Source organism: Mustela putorius, unplaced genomic scaffold (assembly GCF_011764305.1).
Source record: "Mustela putorius furo isolate JIRA1106 unplaced genomic scaffold, ASM1176430v1.1 tig00000056_pilon_pilon_pilon, whole genome shotgun sequence".
NCBI classification, from domain to species: domain Eukaryota; kingdom Metazoa; phylum Chordata; class Mammalia; order Carnivora; family Mustelidae; genus Mustela; species Mustela putorius.
The window spans coordinates 2,363,600-2,385,256 of record NW_025421263.1 but is presented as its reverse complement, the minus strand read 5'-3'; the positions used below and the strand labels follow the sequence as shown (position 1 = coordinate 2,385,256).

The following is a 21,657-nucleotide window of genomic DNA, read 5'->3' as shown; positions in this document are numbered from 1 at the left end:
TCCTACAACAATCTCTATAAATGAAATACTTGCTACAATACTGTCATCGAACAAAAGTCATGACGGTTTCACAGGTGAGTACAATTAGAATATGTCTAGTCCTTCCCATTCGTTCTCTGCAATCTAATTAGAAGTGTCACAGCTGCTAGACAACAGGATATATAGGAATGCTATGTAACCAGAGAACTGTTGCAAACTCATAATCACTATCATTTCACATTGTTTTACCGTTCTTAGAGAATTTGCTTTAGGATAACACACTCCATGCCTTCACCAGGCATCCTTGACTCTAGTTTCAAACAGCTTCCCAAACCTTTATCTGACAAAGAAATAAAACAAGGAGAGAAAATCAGAGACCTCAACACTGGAACTAATTCATTTTGGATTGTTACTCATGACTGGCAGAATTTTTCTGCTTTCAGTCTAACAATGACAGTATGTATACTATGAAATAATTTGTTTTCTTATTTATTTATTTAAGAGAGAGCACATGTGGGGGCACAGGCAGAGGGAGAAGGACAAGCAGACTCCCCACTGAGCCAGAAGTGGATGCAGGCCTGAATCTCAAGACCCTGAGATCATCACAACCTGAAATCCCCAACTGACTGAGCCACCCCGGCACCCCTGAAATAATTTGTTTTCAAAGACATTTCCCCCACTGATGTAAAACAAGTAGGTAAACACACCGTTTTGTGCTCCTGGCTGAGCTAACACATTTTATTGCTATCTTAATTCAAAGAGGGTGTCCCATCTGTGGTTAAGAAGACCAGAAACTCCTCCTACATTAAAAAATACAGAGCCTGCCTTTCAAATAAGTTAAAGACCAATTTTACTGGGATATTTTTCAGAAAAGCAAGATTGGATTGTACCCCACAGACAAGTGGCAGTTGTCAATCAGTCTCTTTGGGAGGCTGCCTTTTAAACTAGCTTAACATTACTGATGGCTTTTCCTGGATTCTACCCACAACTTCTACTTCCACCTCCAAAAATGAAGGAAAGGGAGGAGAAGAACTATTTCAAGTTACCTTTGCTCCCAGTAACATCACTCAAATCTTGAGGGTTATCTTGTTCCAGGCTACCTCCAGGCATCATAGCAAAAACATAACCAAAAACGTAGCTCAGCGTTAAAGGCAAGCTCCTCACCCTCCTACACCCTGCAAAACAATGTCGGGTTAACACACCTGCTAATTCTTGAAGCTCCTCCAAGTTTCCCCAGATCTACCTGAAGATCTGAAGCCTCTCTTGGTGCGACGCTCACCATCCAAAATACCCCTCACGCAGCGTGCACAACATATTTTCAGACGACCTTGATTCACAGTGCAGTCCATGGAAGGGGCTGCGAAGCCCAAAGACAGCAACAAAATCAAAATTCCGACTCATCAATTAGAGCAGAATCCGCAAGTATCCCTGACAGGGACTCTCCAAGTGGGACAGTGCGCCCAGACCCAGGAGCCAATAGGTGGCTGGCCCAGGCGTTGCCATGGCCACGTTGTGTGTTAGGGCCTCGCACGCACCCCGCGTGCGCGCCCAGAAGCCAATCGGCAGCCGGCCTAGGCGTTGCCATGGCCACTCTGTGAGTTTAGGGCCCCGCGCGCGCGTGCGCGGAGTGGGGGAGAGTCCGCCCAGCTGCCCCAGACCCAGGGCAAGAAAGGGTCGCGTTAGCCGCGCGACCCTAGACACCCGCCGCTGCCCAATTCCCTACCGCTGGCATGAACCGCAAGAAGCTGCAGAAGTTGACGGACACCTTAATTAAAAATTGCAAGCACTGTAAGTAATAATCAAGTGCTGGATGAGAAGTTTCTGGAAGGGCTTGTGTTCTACCTGGTAAAAGTGTCCGCTGCTCAGCCTGCTTCCCACCTCCAGTTTAAGTGCTCCTGGAGCCCTCTTAATGTCCGCTAAAGAGAAGTCTGGAAGGGAATCTCTGGATGGTTGGCCAGGTACCCATGCTTGCCCATGATCTTAAGGACCAGTATATAGGTATCCAGGCATCTAGTACTACACTCCCACGCATGCACTGACTTGCTTCTCAAACCCTCTTCTTATCTTACCTTTCCATTATAGAAACATTATTTTTATACTGACACAACATGTGTGGTTTTAGCCTCAGACATAGGTATCAAATATGTATGAAACCCACTGGACTCAAGAAAACTAGCACAACAGGGGTACCTGGGTGGCTCAGTGGGTTAAAGCCTCTGCCTTCGGCTCAGGTCATGATCCCAGGGTCTTGGGATCGAGTCCCGCATGGGGCTCTTTGCTCTGCGGAGAGCCTGCTTCCTCCTCTCTCTGCCTGCCTCCCTGCCTGCTTGTGATCTCTCTCTGTCAAATAAATAAAATCTTAAAAAAAAAAAAGAAAGAAAAGAAGAGAAAACTAGCACAACAAACATACGCCTGCTTTCTAGCTCTTTTTAGTGCAAATACACTGGCAGTGTCCAAGTTCTGAAAATTTACCAGGAGATCCATAAGGGAAAAATGGTTATCAATAGCTGAAAAGAGTTGAAATGCACAAAACCCTGTACCTCAGAAAAAGGAAATGTGTCTGGAGACCAAAGAGTTCCACAAAGCTAAACACACAGTAAAGAATTTACTCCCAACTCCAGACTTGGGCTTTGCTATTGCCGGTGGGGTTTCAAGGTAAAGGAGACCTTGCAGGTGACAAAATGAGCACTTATTAAAGATATCTGCTCCAATCACACATTGTAAAACATGGTCTTAGAATTTCTTTTTTTTTTTTTTAAAGATTTTATTTATTTATTTGTAAGACAGAGAGAGAGTGAGAGCGAGCACAGGCAGACAGAGTGGAAGGCAGAGTCAGAGGGAGAAGCAGGCTCCCTGCGGAGCAAGTAGCCCGATGTGGGACTCGATCCCAGGACGCCGGGATCATGACCTGAGCCGAAGGCAGCTGCCCAACCAACTGAGCCACCCAGGCGTCCCATGGTCTTAGAATTTCTAAGAAGTTTCAGATGTTTATACCCACCGTAACTTTTATAGACAGTGCCACTTCACTAAAGGAGAACATCTCACCACTTATTACATTAGATACTAAATACAACTAGAAGGCACTAGATCCTATAAGCTCTAGAACGATGATAAACCCATTCTTCCTTTGCACAATGGAGTCGATATTGGGATTGCGGATTCTCCTATTTTCTCAAGTGGCCATTAGTTTTGCAATCAGCAGCAAAATTTACAAGTTTGCTCATTAGACAGTATCTTTCTCATTAAACATATCTTGGGCTCCTTGACCAAGTACAATTCTGTGTTTCTGTCTAAATACAATTCTAAAGTTACCTATGAAATTCGAAGAGCATGTTTTAGAATGTTCAGGCATCCCTCCTGCCAGGTTTTCATTTACCTTTTAATACATCGACATTTTGACTATTCACAAAATGACTGTGTTTTTCTCAAAATAATTCCATTTCAAGGAAAAGACCAGATCTTCTTAAAACATCTAGTGAACATTTTACAAAAGCAATGCAATATCTGATATACACAATGCTGAATTTGTTTTAGTCTCTGTTCAGTAAGTATGCAATGTGCTGCAGTCATTCTCTGAGCCTGGGTGGCTCAGTAGGTTAAGTGTCTGCCTTTGGCTCAGAGTCCCACATTGGGCTCCTTGCTCAGCAGGGAGCCTGCTTATCCCTCTCCCTGCTGCTCCCCCTGTTTGGTGTGCTTACTCATTCTCTCCCTTTCTCTGACAAATAAATAAATAAAAATTGAAAAAAAGAAAACCTGGCAGGAAAATAGTCAACTTTTGATTTTTGTCCTTAAGTCAAATTTTTAAAGTGGGCCTTAAAAACCTTGATAATTACTAGTTAAATTCTATAGAAATTGTTACAAATAACAGGCATTATCATTAACAACTTGTTTAAACAGAGAAACTTTCCAATACTATGTTGAACAAGAGCGGTGAGACTGGGCATCCTTGTCATGTTCCTGATCTCAAAGGAAAAGCTGTCAGCTTTTTCCCATTGAGGATGATATTTGCTGTGGATTTTTCATAGATAGATTTTATGAAATTGAGGAATGTTCCCTCTATCCCTATACTTTGAAGCATTTTAATCAGGAACAGATGCTGGATTTTGTCAAATGTTTTTTCTGCATCAATTGAGAGGACCATGTGGTTCTTCTATTTTCTCTTATTGATTTGTTCTATCACATTAATTGATTTGAGAATGTTGAACCACCCTTGCAACCCAGTGACAAATCCCACCTGGTCATTGTGTATAACCATTTTAATGTACTGTTGGATCCTATTAGCTAGGATCTTGTTGAGAATCTTAGCATCCATATTCATCAGGGATATTGGTCTGAAATTCTCCTTTTTGGTAGGGTCTTTGCCTGGTTTGGGGATCAGGGTAATGTTGGCCTCATAAAAAGAGTCTGGAAGTTTTCCTTCTGCTTCAATTTTTTGAAACAGATTCAGGAGAATAGTATTATTTCTTCTTTGAAAGTTTTGTAGAATTCCCCAAGGAATCTGTCAGGTCCTGGGCTCTTGTTTTTTGGGAGGTTTTTGATCACTGCTCCAATCTTGTTACTAGATATTAGTCTATTCTATTCAGGTTGTCAGTTTCTTCCTGATTTAGTTTTGGAAGTTTATAGTTTTCCAGGAATGCATCCATTTCATCTAGGTATCTTAACTTATTGGCATATAACTGTTGATAATAATTTCTGATGATTGTTTCTATTTCCTTGGTGTTAGCTGTGATCTCTCCCCTTTCGTTCATAATTTTATTAATTTGGGCCTTCTCTCTTTTCTTTTGGCTTAGTTTGGCCAATGGTTTATAGATCCTATTGATTCTTTCAAAATACCAGCTTCTAGTTTCATTGATGCATTCTACTGTATCTCTAGTTTCTATCTCATTGATCTCTACTCTAATCTTGATTATTTACCTTCTTGTGTGTGGGTTTGGCTTAATTTGTTGTTGATTCTCCAATTCTTTAAGGTGTAAAGACAGCTGGTGTATTCTGGATTTTGCAATTTTTTTGAGGGAGGCTTGGATGGCTGTGTATTTCCCCCTAGGACTGCCTTTGCTGTATCCCATAGGATTTGGACTAAAGTATCTTCATTCTAATTGGTTTCCATGAATTGTTTAAGTACTTCTTTGATTTCGTGGTTGATCCAAGCATTCTTAAGCAAGGTGGTCTTTAGCTTCCAGGTGTTTGAATTCCTTCCAAAGTTTTTCTTGTGGTTGAGCTCCAGTTTCAAAGCATTGTGATCTGAGAATATGCAGGGAATAATCTCATTTTTTTGGTACTGGTTGAGCCCTGATTTGTGGCCCAGTATGTGGTCTATTCTGGAGAAGGTTCCGTGTGCACTCCAGAAGAATGAGTATTCTGTTGTTTTAGGGTGGAATCTTCTGTATATATCTATGAGGTCCATCCAGTCCAATGTGTCATTCAATTCTCTTGTTTGTTTATTGATTTTCTGCTTGGATGATCTGTCTATTACTGAGAGTGGCATGTTAAGATCTCCTACTATTAATGTATGCATATCAATATGACTCTTTATCTTGATTAACAGTTTTCTTATGTAATTGGCTGCTCCCATATTGAGGGCATAAATATTTACAATTGTTAGATCTTCTTGGTTGATAGATCCTTTAAGAATTATGTAGTGTCCTTCTGTATCTCTGACTACAGTCTGTAGCTTAAAATCTAACTTATCTGATATGAGAATCACTACCCCAGCTTTCATAGTATTAGAAGTCCTAGCAACAATCAGACAACAAATCAGACAAAAAACAATCAGACAACAAAGAGAAGTAAAAGGTATTCAAATTGGCAATAAAGAAGTCAAACTCTCTCTTCACAGATGATATGATACTTTATATGGAAAACCCCAAAAGACTTCACTCCCAAACTAATAGAACTCATTCAGCAATTCAGTAATGTGGCAGGATACAAAATCAATGTACAGAAATTAGTTGCTTACTTATACACTAACAATGAAAATACAGAAAGGGAAATTTTAAAATTCCATTTAGTAAATTACATTTACTATAGCATCAAGAACCATAAGATACCTGGGAATAAACCTAACCAAGAGGTAAAGGATCTGCATTTGAGGAACTACAGAACACTCATGAAAGAAATTGAAGAAGACACAAAAAGATGGAAGACCATTCCAGGGTCATGGATCAGAAGAATAAACATTGTTAAAATGTCTATACTACCTAGATAAATCTATACTTTTAAAGCCATTCTGATCAAAATTCTACCGGTATTCTTCAAAGAGCTGGAACAAACAATCCTAAAATTTGTATGAAACCAGAAGAGAACCCGAATTGCTAAGGAAGTGTTGAAAAAGAAAAATAAAACTGGGGTCATCATGTTGCCTGACTTCAAGCTTTACTACAAAGCTGTGACCACCAAGACAGCATGATACTGGCGTAAAAACAGACACATAGACTAGTGGAACAGAGTAGAGAGCCCAGATATTGGCCCCTCAACAATATGGTCAGATAATCTTCGACAAATCAGTAAAAAATATACAGTGGAAAAAAGCCAGTCTCTTCAATAAATGGTACTGGGAAAATTGGACAGCTATGTGTAGAAGAATGAAACTCGACCATTCTCTTACACCATACACAAGGATAAACTCAAAATGGATAAAAGACCTCATTGTGAGGCAGGAATCCATCAGAATCTTAGAGGAGAACATAGGCAGTAACCTCTTTGACATTGGCCACAGCAACTTCTTTCAAGACACGTCTCCAAAGGCAAAGGAAGCAAAAGTGAAAATGAATTTTGGGGACTTCATAAAGATCAAAGCTCCTGCACAGCAAAGGAAACAGGCAACAAAACAGAGAGGCAACCCACGGAATGGGAGAAGATATTCACAAATGACATTACAGACAAAGGGCTGATATCCAAGACCTATAAAGAACTCCTCAAACTCAACACACACAAAACAGATAATCATGTCAAAAAATGGCAGAAGACATGAACAGACACTTCTCCAATGAAGACATACGAATGGCTAATAGTTCATCATCACTAGCCATCAAGGAGATTCGAATCAAAATCACATTGAGATACCAGATACAAACTTACACCAGTTAGAATGGCCAAAATTAACAAGACAGTAAACAAGAAGTGTTGGAGAGGATGTGGAGAAAGGGGAACCCTCTTACACTGTTGGTGGGAATGCAAGTTGGTGCAGCCACTTTGGAAAACAGTGTGGAGATTCCTTAAGAAATTTAAAATAGTACTACACTGTGACCCTGCAGTTGCACTACTGAGTATTTACCCCAAATATACAGACTGTAGTGAAAAGAAGGGCCATCTGTACCCCAATGTTCATAACAACAATGGCCAGAGTTGCCAAACTGTGGAACAGAACCAAGATGCCCTTCAGCAGACGAATGGTTAAGGAATATGTGGTCCATATATACAATGGAGTATTGTGCCTCCATCAGAAAGGATGAATACCCAACTTTTGTATCAACATGGACAGGACTGGAAGATACTATGCTGAGTGAAATAAGTCAAGCAGAGAGATTCAATTATCATATGGTTTCGTTTATTTGTGGAGCATAAGAAATAACATGGAGGGGACACCCGGGTGACTCAGTGGGTTAAAGCCTCTGCCTTCAGCTCGAGTCATGATCCTAGGATCCTGGGATCAAGCCCTGCATTGGGCTCTCTGCTCAGCAGGGAGCCATTGCCCCTCCTCTCTCTCTGCCCGCCTTTCTGCCTACTTGTCATCTCTGTCTGCCAAATAAATAAAGAAAATCTCTAAAAGAAAAAAAAAAAAAAGAAATAACACTGAGGACATGGGGAGATGGGAAGGAGAAGAGAGTTGGGGGAAACTGAAGGGGGAGACAAACCATGAGAGACTATGGACTCTGAAAAACAATCTGAGGGTTTTGGAGGTGTGGGGGGTTGGAGGTTGGGTGAGACTGGTGGTGGGCATTATAGAGGGCACATATTTCATGAAACATGGGGTGTGGTGCATAAACAATGAATTCTGGAACACTGAAAAGAAATTTTAAAAATAAATAAAGATTTAAAAATGAAACAAAACAAAGAAACCGAGAAACTTTTCCCTAAAGTCAAATTTCCTTTTAGTTGCCAGATGATAATCCCACCAGGATGAAATAAATGGCTAATTTCTGTAGAATCAGAGAAAAAAAATATCTTAATTGATTGCTCAGCTAATCTACCATTTTACAGATATGGTCTGTAGAAAATCCATTCTTGAATTTCCCTTAATTTCATTTAGTATTTTATTCTGGAAATTAAGAAACATTTCAACAACAACAACAACAATAACAAAACTTTCTTATGGCTAACCTTGGATCCTTTGGGTAATAAATTAAGGTAATATTCTTTAATTTTTATTTTAGCCAAGATGGAAAAATGGCTAATAAACATCCCCACTGCTAACATTTTATATGAATGAACATCATTCTTCATGCAGGCTTTTCTTTAACTAGTAGTAGCTCTCTTATTTTTGGATATTAGTGTGTTTGGTTAAATAAATATAGCATAAAATTTACCATTTTAAGTGTACAACTCTATGGCATTACATACATTCACATTGTTGTGGAGCCATTACCACCATCCATCTTTTCATTTTTCCCAACTGAAACTGTACCCATTAAACTATAACTTCCCATTTTCCCCTTCCCCAGACCATGGCAACCACCATTCTACTATCTGTATCTATGGATCACACCACTCTAAGTACATGATATAAGTGAAATCATACAATATCTGTCCTTTTTTATATAACTTTTTTCATTCAGGAAAATGTCTGCAAGCTTCATCCATCTTGCAGAAGGAGTCAAAATTTCTTTCCTTTTCAAGGCTGAAACATACTCCATTGTATGTATACACTACGTGTTACTTATCTATTCATTCACTGGTGGACACCTAGCTTGATTTCACTTTCAAGGCTTATTGTGAATAACGTTGCTATAAACATTGATATGAAAGTATCAGAGCTCTTGCTTTCAATTCTTTTAAGTATATATGCAGAAATAGAATCACTGAGTTACATATATTTCTATGTTTAATTTTATTTTTGAAGAACTGACAAGCCATTTTCTACAGACACTTTTTATTTTTCGGTGTTCCAAGATTCATTGTTTACACACCACACCCAGTGCTCCATGCTATACATGCCCTCCTTAATACCCACCACCGGGCTTACCTAACCCCCCACTAACAGCTTTTTAAAAAACTATAACCATTATATTCTTTTCCAGTATTAACCTAGATTTTTACTAAATCACTTATTTCCCCAAATTTTCAATGTCCCTCCTAAAATGTGATACCCCAAACCAGAAATCATACTTGAGCCTGTCTTGACTTGTAGATGAGCCATGATTTCTCTATTCCTATCTGCTGTTTTCCTTTATTTTATTTTTTTCTGCAATATAGTCATTTTTTTTCAATTTTTAAAATTTAGTTTATTTAAACCAAAAACAAAACAATTCACCTTTTAAACACACACAGGTTTCATCCTTGTTTTTAGAAGTACTGGACTGTAATTTGTTGTGTTTTGAAATAAAACCTTTCTCATCCTCCACCTATACTTCATATTCAAACTCACATTTATGCCAGGCAATAGTGCTTCCACCTACGTACCTCAAATGAAAATTGGAGCACAAATAATTAGCTCAGGTTTTATAAACACCCTTCATACATTTATGTGTATGGACCAGTAGTCACATCTGTGTGTCTATTTTAAATAAAAATTCCTTTTCTCCAAAATACTACTGAGTACTTGCATGTTAATTTTCACATCATGTATAATAAGAACTATAATTGGTGCTGTAATATGGTTAAATGCTTCTTTACTGGGAAAAAAAATTAATTCTGATATCCAAAATCCAGCTTATTCATTTGACTAAGGCTGATGATGTGAAATGAAAATTGTTGCCTAGTGTTCAGGAGTCTGATATCTATTTCCAGGCAGAAGTTAAGCTCTAAATCTCATAAATGCCTATAATCAAAATGCTGGGGAAAAGTTACCATTCTTAAGCATTACCTTGCTTGCTTTGAATTGCACCTTTACTGTCTTTAAAGTTTAGCATCTGGCCCCACAATCATTATTCAGGAAAATTGGCTAATATTGTGACTAAATAATAATGTGACTAAATTTAATATTCAACCCCTGTGTTGAGGTAAGGTTGTTTTTCTTATTTTAGTGGAGAATCCTTTGTAGTGGTCATCCTCTCTTAAGGGTCATGAATCTTAAAACAGGATAGTCTTCTGTTAAAAACTAAATATTTGGTGGCCTTCATGTTATCTATAAACTCATTAATGTAAAATTTAAATAAACTAAAGATTAAAATGTATTTTGTTATATCTTAATTTTATCTTTTCACAGTTAATAAATTTGAAGTAAACTGTCTTATAAATCTTTTTTATAATTTGGTGGGAGAAGTAACAGAGCGGCAAGGTACCACCATTGGGCTAGATCGTAATGCATTTCGAAACATCCTACACGTGACATTTGGAATGACAGATGACATGATTATGGACAGAGGTAAGAAGACATGCAATATTCAAATGTGTCAGATCCACCATAACTGGGAAAAAAATTGGGAGTTTGGACAGTCTTGGTAGGAAGCTTAATGTTCTGAATTCCTAATTTCACTCAAATATAAAAAAATTAATTTGTGTATTCAGAGGGAAGGGTCACAGGGAAGTGATTCTATGTACTCTATTTTGTGTATTTAAGAAAACAACAAAGCCCAGCTTGAATAATTAGCTTTTCCTTACTTTATATCCATAAACCTAAAATATTTCTATTTATACTTAGTAAATATAATAATGAAAAGAACAATTTTAAAAGAACATAAATTTTCTTATATCATCAAAACTATTTCAATAAAAATTAAGTTATAACTTTATCAATTGTATAGTAGCATTTCTTTTCTTGAGTAAGAAAAATATAAAATCACATATTTTATGTTAACATATCAACACATTTTGTATATCAATATATTCATATATTAATAATTATTGATTAGTGTATTTAGATACTCAGAATTTAGTTTGTTTCCGTAAAATATGAAAGGAATATGTGAAAGTTTAAATAAAAGAGTTTTTCCAATGTTATATCTTAGTTTCCTTCTTTGTCAAATGAGCATGTCAGACCATCTGATCCTGAAGTTTTATCCACGTTTTAAAAGTGGGTAGCACCAGTGTAAATATATTACTGAGAACAAAAGTGCTGCACAAGTATTATGTTGTACTTCTCTCTTAGTATTCCGAGGTTTTGATAAGGACAACGATGGCTGTGTAAACGTATCAGAGTGGATTTATGGATTATCAGTATTTCTTCGAGGAACTTTGGAAGAAAAAATGAAATGTAAGATTTCAGGTTACCCTATTGCTTTGTACATTAGGATTAACATATCTAAAGAATGTACATCCATGTACATTCCTAGCCAGCCAGTAAACAGTAAACAGTAAATAGTCAACCAGTAAAACAGGTTTGTCTTTCAGTTGGTTGGTTCGAATCTCCATTAGCCTCTTTTATGGAGCAAATTCAAGTCAATGATAAAGATTGAAAAAAATTAATACCAAGGAAAACCAAAAGATTCTGAGGAGTAATTTATGCCAAGCAAGACTGCATAAGCATATACTATACATACTATGTACATATGGATTTATGTATTAATGTGCATAAGGTAAATATTGTTACCTGAATTATTAACCATGGAAGTAGAGAACATTGATTAGAGTGTTCTGATTCTTATTTAATTCTTAATTCACTCTGATGAACTCTGTTTAAGGATCATATTTCAGTCAGTTTTCCAAGAATTTCAAGATGAAATGGTCAAATCATTGTTCCTTAGCATGGTTACTCTTAGCTGAGTGAGTGTAAGGAGCCATTTTCTAAGGGTTGTTGACCATATTCAGCTAGTGTACATTAAGCATTTCCTATGGAAATCAGATTGCACTCAGTCCTGCAATGTTGTCATGAATATTCCCAATACAGACCTCGGCCTTGAACATTTTGTCAGAGCAAATATTTCCTTAGTCATAGTATCAAATACATAATTGGTTGTTTTTTTAAAAGATTGCTTTGAGGTGTTTGATTTGAATGGTGATGGATTCATTTCAAAGGAGGAAATGTTCCATATGTTGAAGAACAGCCTACTCAAACAGCCATCTGAAGAAGACCCTGATGAAGGAATTAAAGATTTGGTTGAAATAACACTTAAAAAAATGGTAAATATGGGAAACTTAGGGTTTTATATTAAAACTTACAGGCCAGAATGGGACACTTGATAAATAATAAAACACTTATCTTGTGCTTTTTAATTATAATGATAAAAGTTCTTTTCAATTTCAATATTTAGTCTCTCATTTTTCCAACACCTTTCTTCTATCAATACTTGACCATGAAAAGACAGTTTGTGTTTGCAATAAGTATTATACATGTTGACTGATACATGGCCGGTCATCCCCTAGGATCATGACCATGATGGGAAGCTGTCTTTCACAGACTATGAACAGGCTGTAAGAGAGGAGACCCTTCTACTAGAAGCTTTTGGACCATGTCTTCCTGATCCAAAGGTAATGATATTACTTTCATCGAACAGTGACCAATATATAATGTAGGATCAATAACCCAGAACTTCTTGGTTTGGTGAGTAAAGGATCAGATGAATTACATTCACCCACAGAGAATAGTTTCTAAGTAAAGAAAGCCAACTGAAGAAGAACATGCTGGTTCATTTCATAATACTGCTGTAGCCTAATGGTATTTCCCCCCCATTCATTAACTCATTCATTCATGTAAGAAACAATTATTAAAGCATAATGTGTTTCAGAAACACAGATGAAAGGCTTCATGTCTGCATTCAAGGACTAATATTTTCTTAGGAAAAAACAGTGTGAAAATAATTACACAACAGTGTGATAAGTATTACTATAATAACAATGACTTGTTCAGTGCTTCATCTATGTCAGGCAATGTTTTAAGCGCTGCCCCATATTACTTCCTTAAATCCCCCTAACAATCCTATGAAGGATGTAGTATTATTAATCTTCATTTTATAGATGAGAAAACTGAGGCTCAGAGAGTTTAGGCAAGTCGTCCAAGTTCAGTCACCAATCATGGAGTATCCTGCATGCCCTGGTGCTCAAGTCCATAAAGATATGTGTAGTAGAGGGTTGCAGTAGTCGAGGGCATCTAATCCAGCTGTATGGAATCACTGGTGAATGGGTGATGAGACAAGGAAAGCTTACCTGGGTTGTTAGGCCAGAATAGTTAGCCAGGTCAAAATAGAGAAGAGCAACCTAAGCAAAGTAATGGCATATGCATGAGGATGGGGAAGAAAAAGAGAAACAAATACTATATTAGAAGAGCACTCAGTGTGGTATGAGATTGATTTTGAGGCTGGATGTGCATAGAAGAGCCAAGGCCATTGGAGCTTGGAGCCTGGATTTTGTCTTGAAACTCATGAGGATTAATTAGAAGATTTTAGGTTGGTGGAGTGATGTGATATATATTACCATTATCTACCTTCCCAATCTCCAGCTGCCTACTCAACATGCCAGTAGATAATCTCAGTAAACTCTTGGTTTTCCCCTAAAAATAATTCCCCACCATCTTCCCTGCCTCAATAAATGACACTCCTGTATGCTCAGTTTTAGTCAGAAACCTGTTACCCTTAATTTCCCTCTTAGAGCACTACTACTTCAGCTACTACTTCAAAATATATCCCTGAATATAACCTCTTTTCCACACGTCTGTGATTGCCAACCTAAATCAAGCTGCTACTCAGTCACCCAGCCTAGATCATTAGCTTTGTTGCTTCTACTATTGACCCTACTGACTAATCTCCACAACATCCAGTATATTTGGAAACACAGAAGCTGCCATGCCCCTCCCTTGCCTAAAACCCACAGTGTGTCTGAAGTCTATTCAGTGGGCCTCCTTCTCTCTCTCCAACCATGGTCTCCTGCTACCTTCCCAATGGCGGGGTCGTGCCCCAGAACCATTCCAGCCACTTTGCTGTTCTCCCTAGGTGCCTTTGCAATTAAAGTAGCCTCTGTCTACAGTACACAGAGTACACAAGAGTACCTTGTGTACACCAAGTACACAGAGAACCCTTCACATCCCTCAGACCCTCACTCCATTCAGTCTCCGCACAGATGCCATCCACTGTCTTTTTGTGTGTGTGTGTGCCATCCACTGTCTTAACGATTCCTCTCCCTCCACTCCTCACCACTGCCTGCCTCTTCTTCATAGTTCTTATCATTATATAGAATATATTTACTCATTTACTTATTGTCTGTCTTAACACATGGATGGGAAAGAATGAAAAGGAAAAGGAAAGAAGGAAAGAAAGAAGAAAAATTACCTTAATCCCTCACCTACTTCTATTTCCTCTCCAATGGCTTTCTTTTTCACTGTCAAATGTCATGGGAGAATTGTCTATATTTATGACCTATACTACCATGGCTTCTTTAGCATACTCCTGAAACAGCTCTTGCTGAGGTCACCACAGCCTCCTTGTTAATAAATCCCAAGTGAAGTCTTCTTGTCTTGCTGTATTACATCCTTTCCCTACCCCAGCTCTCAGTGCAGCTTCTTGACTCCAGGAAGCACCTCCACTCCAGCAGTAGCCTGGCTGTGACATCACGTGGCCTCCTGGACTCCAGAGCCCTGGTGTGCTTACCCTGTTACACCCTTCCTTCAGTGAATTAAACTCAATTTCTGGCCATCCAGTCACTAGGCTGGAATCTCCTAGAGAGCTGTGTCATGTGCCTTACTCATCTTTGTGGCCCCAGACCAAGTGTCATGTTGGAACATAGCACTGTACCTGTGAGTGTACAATGTATGAGTGTCACAGGTTCTTGGTCCCCACTCTTCTTCAGTTAACTTGTGGCTCTTCATACATAAAGGAAACATACAGAACACTTTGTTTTTCTTACCTTTTTTGGAAGTCTTTACTAATTTGAGCACATTTTTTACAGAGTCATATGGAATTTGAAGCTCAAGTATTCAAAGATCCAAGTGAATTCAATGATATATGAATACCTAAAAGTGTTGTCTCAAGTGAGTAAAAAAAGAGGTGCATGCATGTTGTTTATTTTTTCCACTTAGCTCAGAAAGATGGTGTCGAATTTTGTGCTTGCAGTGGGGAATGGGACTCACCAACATGTACCATTTAACTATGGTGCAAGATGCAAGTGAAATAAATGGAAGAAAGGAAGTCCTTTATTAAGTATTGGGTTTGGCAAGACAAGTTCACATTGCCACATATTTTATCACATAGACTATTTGTTGAAGCTTATAACTACCATAAAACACTTGTATTAATGAAATGAGTAGAGATTACATAATCACGAACTATTGAGGCAAATATTCTTGATGTCAGAAAAATGCTGGCTATACATTTAAGAGTCAGTGAAACTATTGAATTTCCTTTGGAACAGTAAATAATGAAGACAGCATTTAAAAAATAATAACAGTGGAGAACCTGGGTGGCTCAGTAGGTTAAAGCCGCTGCCTTCAGCTTGGGGCTTGATCCCAGGGTCCTGGGATCAAGCCCCACATCGGGCGCTCTGCTAGGCAGGGAGCCTGCTTCCCTTCCTCTCTCTGCCTCTCTCTGCCTACTTGTGATCTCTCTCTCTGTCAAATAAATAAAATCTTTAAAAAAAAAAGTAAAAAATAATAACAGTGACATTTAGCACATAAATACCTGTCTGCTAGGCATTGAGGGACATTCAGAGAGCTGAAAGCAATATATACCTACCTCAATATAATGCATACTATTGGTTGGGATTTTGCCCGAATAATATGCATAGACAGTAAGCATCTGAGGGCAGAGATCCCTACACACATCATTATGTCTGCCACAGCAATTAGCAGAGTCCTCTGCACAGAATGGGTCCCCAGTAAACATTATGGATAGAAAAGGACAAAATGTTACCAGATAAATCCAAATTCTTGCTGATCAGAGGTGAAAGAAAGTGCTGTTTTTGTAAATAATGGATTATGTGGCCACAGTTTTCAGTCTATGGAGTCACTCCAATGCTCTCCACCCCATTGCAGTTGCCTTCACAACCCCCTGTCTTCCCCAGCTTCCTGTCTCTCTCCACCTCAGCCCCACCCTTTGTCCCCATTGCCCTGGCTGGGTGCACCTCGGTGTCACCCCTAACCTCTTGGAATCCCCTCAGGTACCCCTTAACAGGAAACACATCACATCACGTCCCATCAGCAATGAAGTCCTGAAGACAGAACTGCTTCCTCCATCCAGCAGTGCCTGTAGGCGTTTGATGCAACATGAGAAAGATGGGAGCTACTTGGTTTCCTAGAGCTACTGTTTACCTCTTTCTTAAATGCATGCAGGCAGCTAAGAGAAGTATTATGCACATAGTCCTCTGTCCATATATAAACATTCAGAGACTATTTGGGACCTTAAATCCCTTTTGTTACTATATATGTGTCAAGTTTGAGCAAAAGTACACCTTGTATTTAAAAAAAATGGATTGTTACAAATAAATCTAATAAATGATTCCATGAAATAAAAAGTGTTTTACTATTTTCTTAAAATTTTAGAGTCTTATGTAGATATGTAGATGGGGTTTGACACAATTTTTCTACCTTGAGTAAGTATAAATAGTGAAACACAATGCTTTTAATTTTTAAAATTTATATTTTTCTGATTACAAAGTAACAGAAGTTCACTGAAGACTCAAAAGATTAGGAAATTAAAAACTAAAATGTAAATATCCATCAATATTCCGGTGTAGATCCTTTCAGGCTTTCTTAAAGCATTTGTAAGTATAGCTGTATTTTTGCACAGAGTATACTTAAGCTGCTTTTTTTATGGACCACTATCTCATGGCACTTTCTCAGATTAATATCTGTCTGCAGCCTGACTTATAATGGCTACCTGGCCTTCCATCACAACAGACCTTATTAAAGCACTTCCCTGTCATTGAAATTTCAGTTGTTCCACATTTTTTTTACAAATAATTCCCAAGTGAACTGTCCTTGTAGATAAATCTTCTCATGTTCATTATTGCTTGCTTAATGAGGACAAGTTTTTAAAAGTGAAAGTTGGGTTAGAGGTCCAGCTTTGAGGTTTCTAGCACATGTTGCCAGATTACCCTCCAGGAAGGTGTGATGTGCCTGGTGCATGAGGTGCTGATTTCCCCTTCCCTGTGGTGCACATTCTTTTCACCTCTTTGCTGATGTTGTGGACCATAATTGACCATGGTTTTAATTTATCATTTAAAAAACTAATCTTATACATCTGTCCCTAAACTTTTTATTGTAGATTGTGTAAAAGTTGACTTACATGTGAATAACCCTATTTTATTACTTGATATTATTTAAAAATAAAAAGTCTTTTTAGAAAAATCTAAATAATTTTAGTGAAACTTAAGATGGTGTTGGTACAGATTCATTAGCTCTGTTTGAGAACTTCCCCATACATAACAGAACACACCCCCTCTGCTGTTTCTCATTGTATCTGCCCAAATCATTTCCTTCTGTGACTATATCTGGATTTCCGGATTCTCTTAATTTTACTACTGTAGCAACTCATAAATGATTTTAACACTGAAAATTCTTTCAGCTTAATAGTAGGGTCATCCAAGTACATAGAGAACCTTTGAGGAAAAACCCCCTTTCCTCTCATTCTGAGCTCCATGGCCTGCTTTGGGCCTTGCCTGCCTGCTGCTAGCCTGTCCTGACTCCAGCCCTCAGGTACAGCCAGCTTTGCTCAGCCCCACCTTTGCCTATCTCTGGGTGGCTGGGTTAGGACTATGATAAGCAGTTATAATTCTGAAGGGTGACTATAGCCTTCCTATCAACTGGGTCCTCAAAGCATTGGCTTCCCCTTCTCCCTGTGCCTTGGGAGGACCAGCAGAAAGCCAACCAGGACCCTCTGAGAGATGTACACATTGCTTTGCCCACAGCATGGAGGGTGTCTATCTGGGAAACAGTACATTTTTAAAACAACAGGATTTAAAAACTACCACTGAAAACTGGTAGTCCTACATTCTTAACCTGCAAATATCTTTGTGTACAAGATTGCACTTGTTAAGAAGCCAAGCCTGCAATTGCTTGCATCATAAAGTCATCCAAAACATTCACCAAGTTCCCACTTTGTGCTAAGCCATGGGGGAGAATATAGTCTAAGTCAGTTGCCCTGCTCTCACCTCACTTGTTGTAAAATGAGGACTCTATGCCATGTGATGGTAGTGTCATCACCTTTACTATTTGGATGCAATTGCAATCCATCACCTGCCCTTCCCAACCCTCCCCCAAAAAAGTTATATCATTTTTAATTAAAAGAGATTGTTAAAGGTAATTAAAATCAAATATACTTTGAAACTGTGGAGACAGCCATATCTGGGAAAGGCTGCTCTGACCCACTCCTTGGATTGTGTATCTTCACTGACTACATTTTATCTGTGTTCATTTCCTCACAGAATCATCCCCAGCTCTTCTACAGTCATCTAGAGATGATGGTAATTCTCATGTACTGTGGCCAAGAAAGGGTGGCAATTGCATTTGACAAGGAAAGATTATTATAAACGACCTATAATAAAACAGAAGCTTAGATTATGCATATATTAATTATGATTTGGCAAATCTTGAGGACTATGTAAATCTGGTAATATTTCAAAAAGAGAGAGAAGTGATGTATTTATCTTTTCTGATTCGGTGACTATGTTCTCTGTTAGAATGAAGCAGATGATCTTCTCAAATGTTTTCCAGTCTCAGTTACCATTGAAGGAGGAGCCAACCTAAATACATACCAAGCAAATCAAAGTCCTCTTCTCATGAAACTTGCCCAGTTTTTAAGGGGAGCAGAAAAGGAAGGAAGTCTTAACAGTGGACTATCCTGCATGAAACGAAGAATTCTTCAGCATTTGAAATGTCTTTATCAGAGTGCCATTAACCTGAGCAATGGTTAACTGTTCACAGTTCCATCAGTTGGTAATTTGTGGCTTTCTGTGTACCTCCTGCCTCCTACCTAATCCGTCCAAGAAAATATTCCTCCCCCTAAGACACACATCCTCTTGTTTATTTTCACCTCCCTCCTGCCTGTTAAGCTCTACACTGCCCCTATTATGTGGCCCCAGCCAGACTCACAGAGATTTCCCTGGGTGAGAAGCTTGCTAACTTAAAGGCATTTGAATAAATTGGGTAAAATACAAGCTGTCCTCCACTTAACCTGAGGTGCACCTTTCTGTCTTCTGTCCCTGTCTCCAAAGTCAGCCCAGAGCTGGGCAACAGTGAGCCTGAAGATGGAGAATGGCACAGAAGGAAGCAGAGGAATTTACAAGTTCTCCTGCAAGAGACATTTAGAGCTTGTGTCACTGCCTCCTGGTAGGAATGATTAACTCCAAAGCCCAGGGAAGTCCAGGAGAGTAATTAAAACCATTTGGCCAAGTCCTCCTTAATGACTCCTTCAGAAATACGAGAGAGTCAGAAAGTGGATAAAATGACTGCTACAATCTCAATAATACATTATACAACAATCCAGAGAGCACTTTTGTTCCAGGTATTATGCTAAGTACTTTATATTCATTATCTTACTCATTTCTCACAACTACACTAAGAGGTAAACATTATTTACTGTCTTTATCCTACATATGAGACAATAGGAGTTTAAGAAAATCAAGGAACTCCTTCAACATCTTAAGCTGGTCAAGAACAAAGCCAAGATTCAAACCTCAACTAGTTCTAACATTGAAGATGTTTCTCTAAAGCAATATGTATTCTTCTTGCCATACATACTCTTGATGTTTGAAATTACTGAGCACCCCTACTTCCTGAATAATCTTCAAATTGCCCCTTCAAGTCACCCTAGGTACCTGGCATTCTAGTGAATGAGACTGTTGACAACTCTCTTCAAGGGCACTGTTCTCATCTTTCCTTCTTTAGCTGAAGTTTACAATTTGGATGTAAACCTGCCTACATTTGGAACCAATAAAAATCTAAACATTGTATTGGAACTGTGCCTTGTCAGGAGTCCACATGTGGTAAATGTGATTCATGAATGGTGGCCAAGCTGTTATACTCTGTGGCTCCACGGTCAGCACAGGGTTAGAAGTAAGATGAGTGTCACCCAACCAACCGTTTTCTCCAATGGAAGGAGAAAACAGAGGCTGAAACCATTTCTGGTTTGTGAGGAGGATGGAAGTCCTTAAGAAAGGAGAGGAAATGGCTGAACTCCTCAAATGGAGAATGTTTCTTGGGCCATCTTGGGTAGTACCAAAGAAAGATGTCTATCTGAAGAAGATGCCAATGATGAGAGGACATAATTTAGTGGCAAATATTAGCAATGATGATATGGCCTTTCCTGGGTGCCAGTAACTGGTCCAAGGATGCTAATCGAGGTGGAAATGAATTTGTAGCCCAGCCAAGACCCTGTTCTAGCTCCAATGCTCTCTCATTGTCACAAGGTATCGCATGGCCTTGCATGGGTCACACAAACTTAAAAAGTCTGATAGAAGTGAAAAATGGTGGATATTTTGGTGTGGACATTGCATTTGTCATCCAAACTGAAGATACTGAGAGAGAAAGGGAAATGCTAATAATTATACTGGGACAATGTAATCCCAAGTAAATTGGGATATACAGCCACTCATGGCAAGCTATGTACTACTCAAATTTCATTTGATGTAAAATGAGAATAATACCTACTCTCTGTATCTCAAACACACAAGGTTTTTTAAGAATTGAATGTGATAATATCTATGACATCATTTTGTGACCTGTGAAGTACAATACAAATACATATATTGATACAGGTATGTACTAGACAGTGGAATCCATGCTCTGTCTTGGAGCATGCTTGTGTTCTCATATATAATGAAGCAATAAGAAGAACAACAACGTAGAAATGAGATACATTTGATTAAATGTGTGACATTGCTTAAGCTACTTAGCCATTAAAAGAAATCCAAAGGGTAGCTCTAAAAATATCTTTAGTAATCTAGTGTATTTATAGACATGAATCTCACAAAATGTGGATAAAACTTCAATATAAACAACACTAGAATTTTCATGATTGGAGTTAGTGAAATTATGTCTCCTTTTAACACACATACACACATACATACACATACATCTCTCCTAACAAACTCACAGACATACACACAGTGGTTTATTATATTTAACAGACACATTAGAGTATCCTGAATTTCACTCTCACCCTGTCAAGATACCACTAATTCTAAAGCAATCAGTACCATGCTGTTAATGATTACAGTCCTGATTAACTATAATCAAGATGATGTGTTTGCTATGCTGGCTCTAAGGTACTGAAATATTAAAGAGAAATGAATAAGATGCATGGTTTGTATGAAAGATTAGAAGTAAGAAATCCACTGAATAAACATGAACTTACATCCAAATTATGTGAGCCTCAACTAGCCAAGACACCTTGGTCTACTTGCTATGTTCTTAAATTGGATAGTATAAATTTGACTAAGGGCAAAACAGACGTACTGTATTTTGATTCATGCACATGCAGCCCTAGGAATTACACTCAAATTATAACGAGGAAGTGGGTGCACTCTCTTTATTTCCAAGGACTGTGAAAATCATCATGTTTGGATTTATGTATGATGTCTGCATGGCAATATACCCAGTATCCACAGACTACATACTGGGTAACAAAAGGGAGATGGAGAAAAGGATATTGTCCCTGT

The 21,657-nt window shown here is 38.4% G+C and overlaps 1 protein-coding gene and 1 long non-coding RNA gene across 4 annotated transcripts in view; one reads left to right on the top strand and one right to left on the bottom strand.

Annotated features, from left to right (window-relative positions):
* LOC123392771 overlaps positions 1 to 1,458 on the bottom strand; it is a 46,326-nt gene extending 44,868 nt beyond the window's left edge. Inside the window, exon 1 of the long non-coding RNA XR_006607422.1 lies at positions 1,182 to 1,458. This is a non-coding gene — a long non-coding RNA (uncharacterized LOC123392771). The remainder of the gene's footprint in view (positions 1 to 1,181) is intronic.
* A 116-nt stretch (positions 1,459 to 1,574) lies between these two features.
* EFCAB1 (EF-hand calcium binding domain 1) lies at positions 1,575 to 19,956 on the top strand. 3 transcript variants are annotated; one of them, XM_004775701.3, is made up of 7 exons: positions 1,575 to 1,767; positions 10,343 to 10,501; positions 11,225 to 11,329; positions 12,044 to 12,195; positions 12,439 to 12,543; positions 14,953 to 15,034; positions 18,424 to 19,956. In XM_004775701.3, the coding sequence occupies exons 1-6, from the start codon at positions 1,710 to 1,712 to the stop codon at positions 15,010 to 15,012; spliced, it is 639 nt and encodes a 212-aa protein (XP_004775758.1). In that variant the 5' UTR covers positions 1,575 to 1,709; the 3' UTR covers positions 15,013 to 15,034; positions 18,424 to 19,956. The 3 variants fall into 3 exon arrangements, with proteins under 3 accessions (XP_004775758.1, XP_044938245.1, XP_004775757.1); XM_045082310.1 differs by lacking the exon at positions 18,424 to 19,956 and adding an exon at positions 16,159 to 16,506 and having other exon boundaries at positions 10,400 to 10,501; XM_004775700.3 differs by lacking the exon at positions 18,424 to 19,956 and adding an exon at positions 16,159 to 16,506 and having other exon boundaries at positions 1,576 to 1,767.
* The last annotated feature ends 1,701 nt before the right edge of the window (positions 19,957 to 21,657 follow it).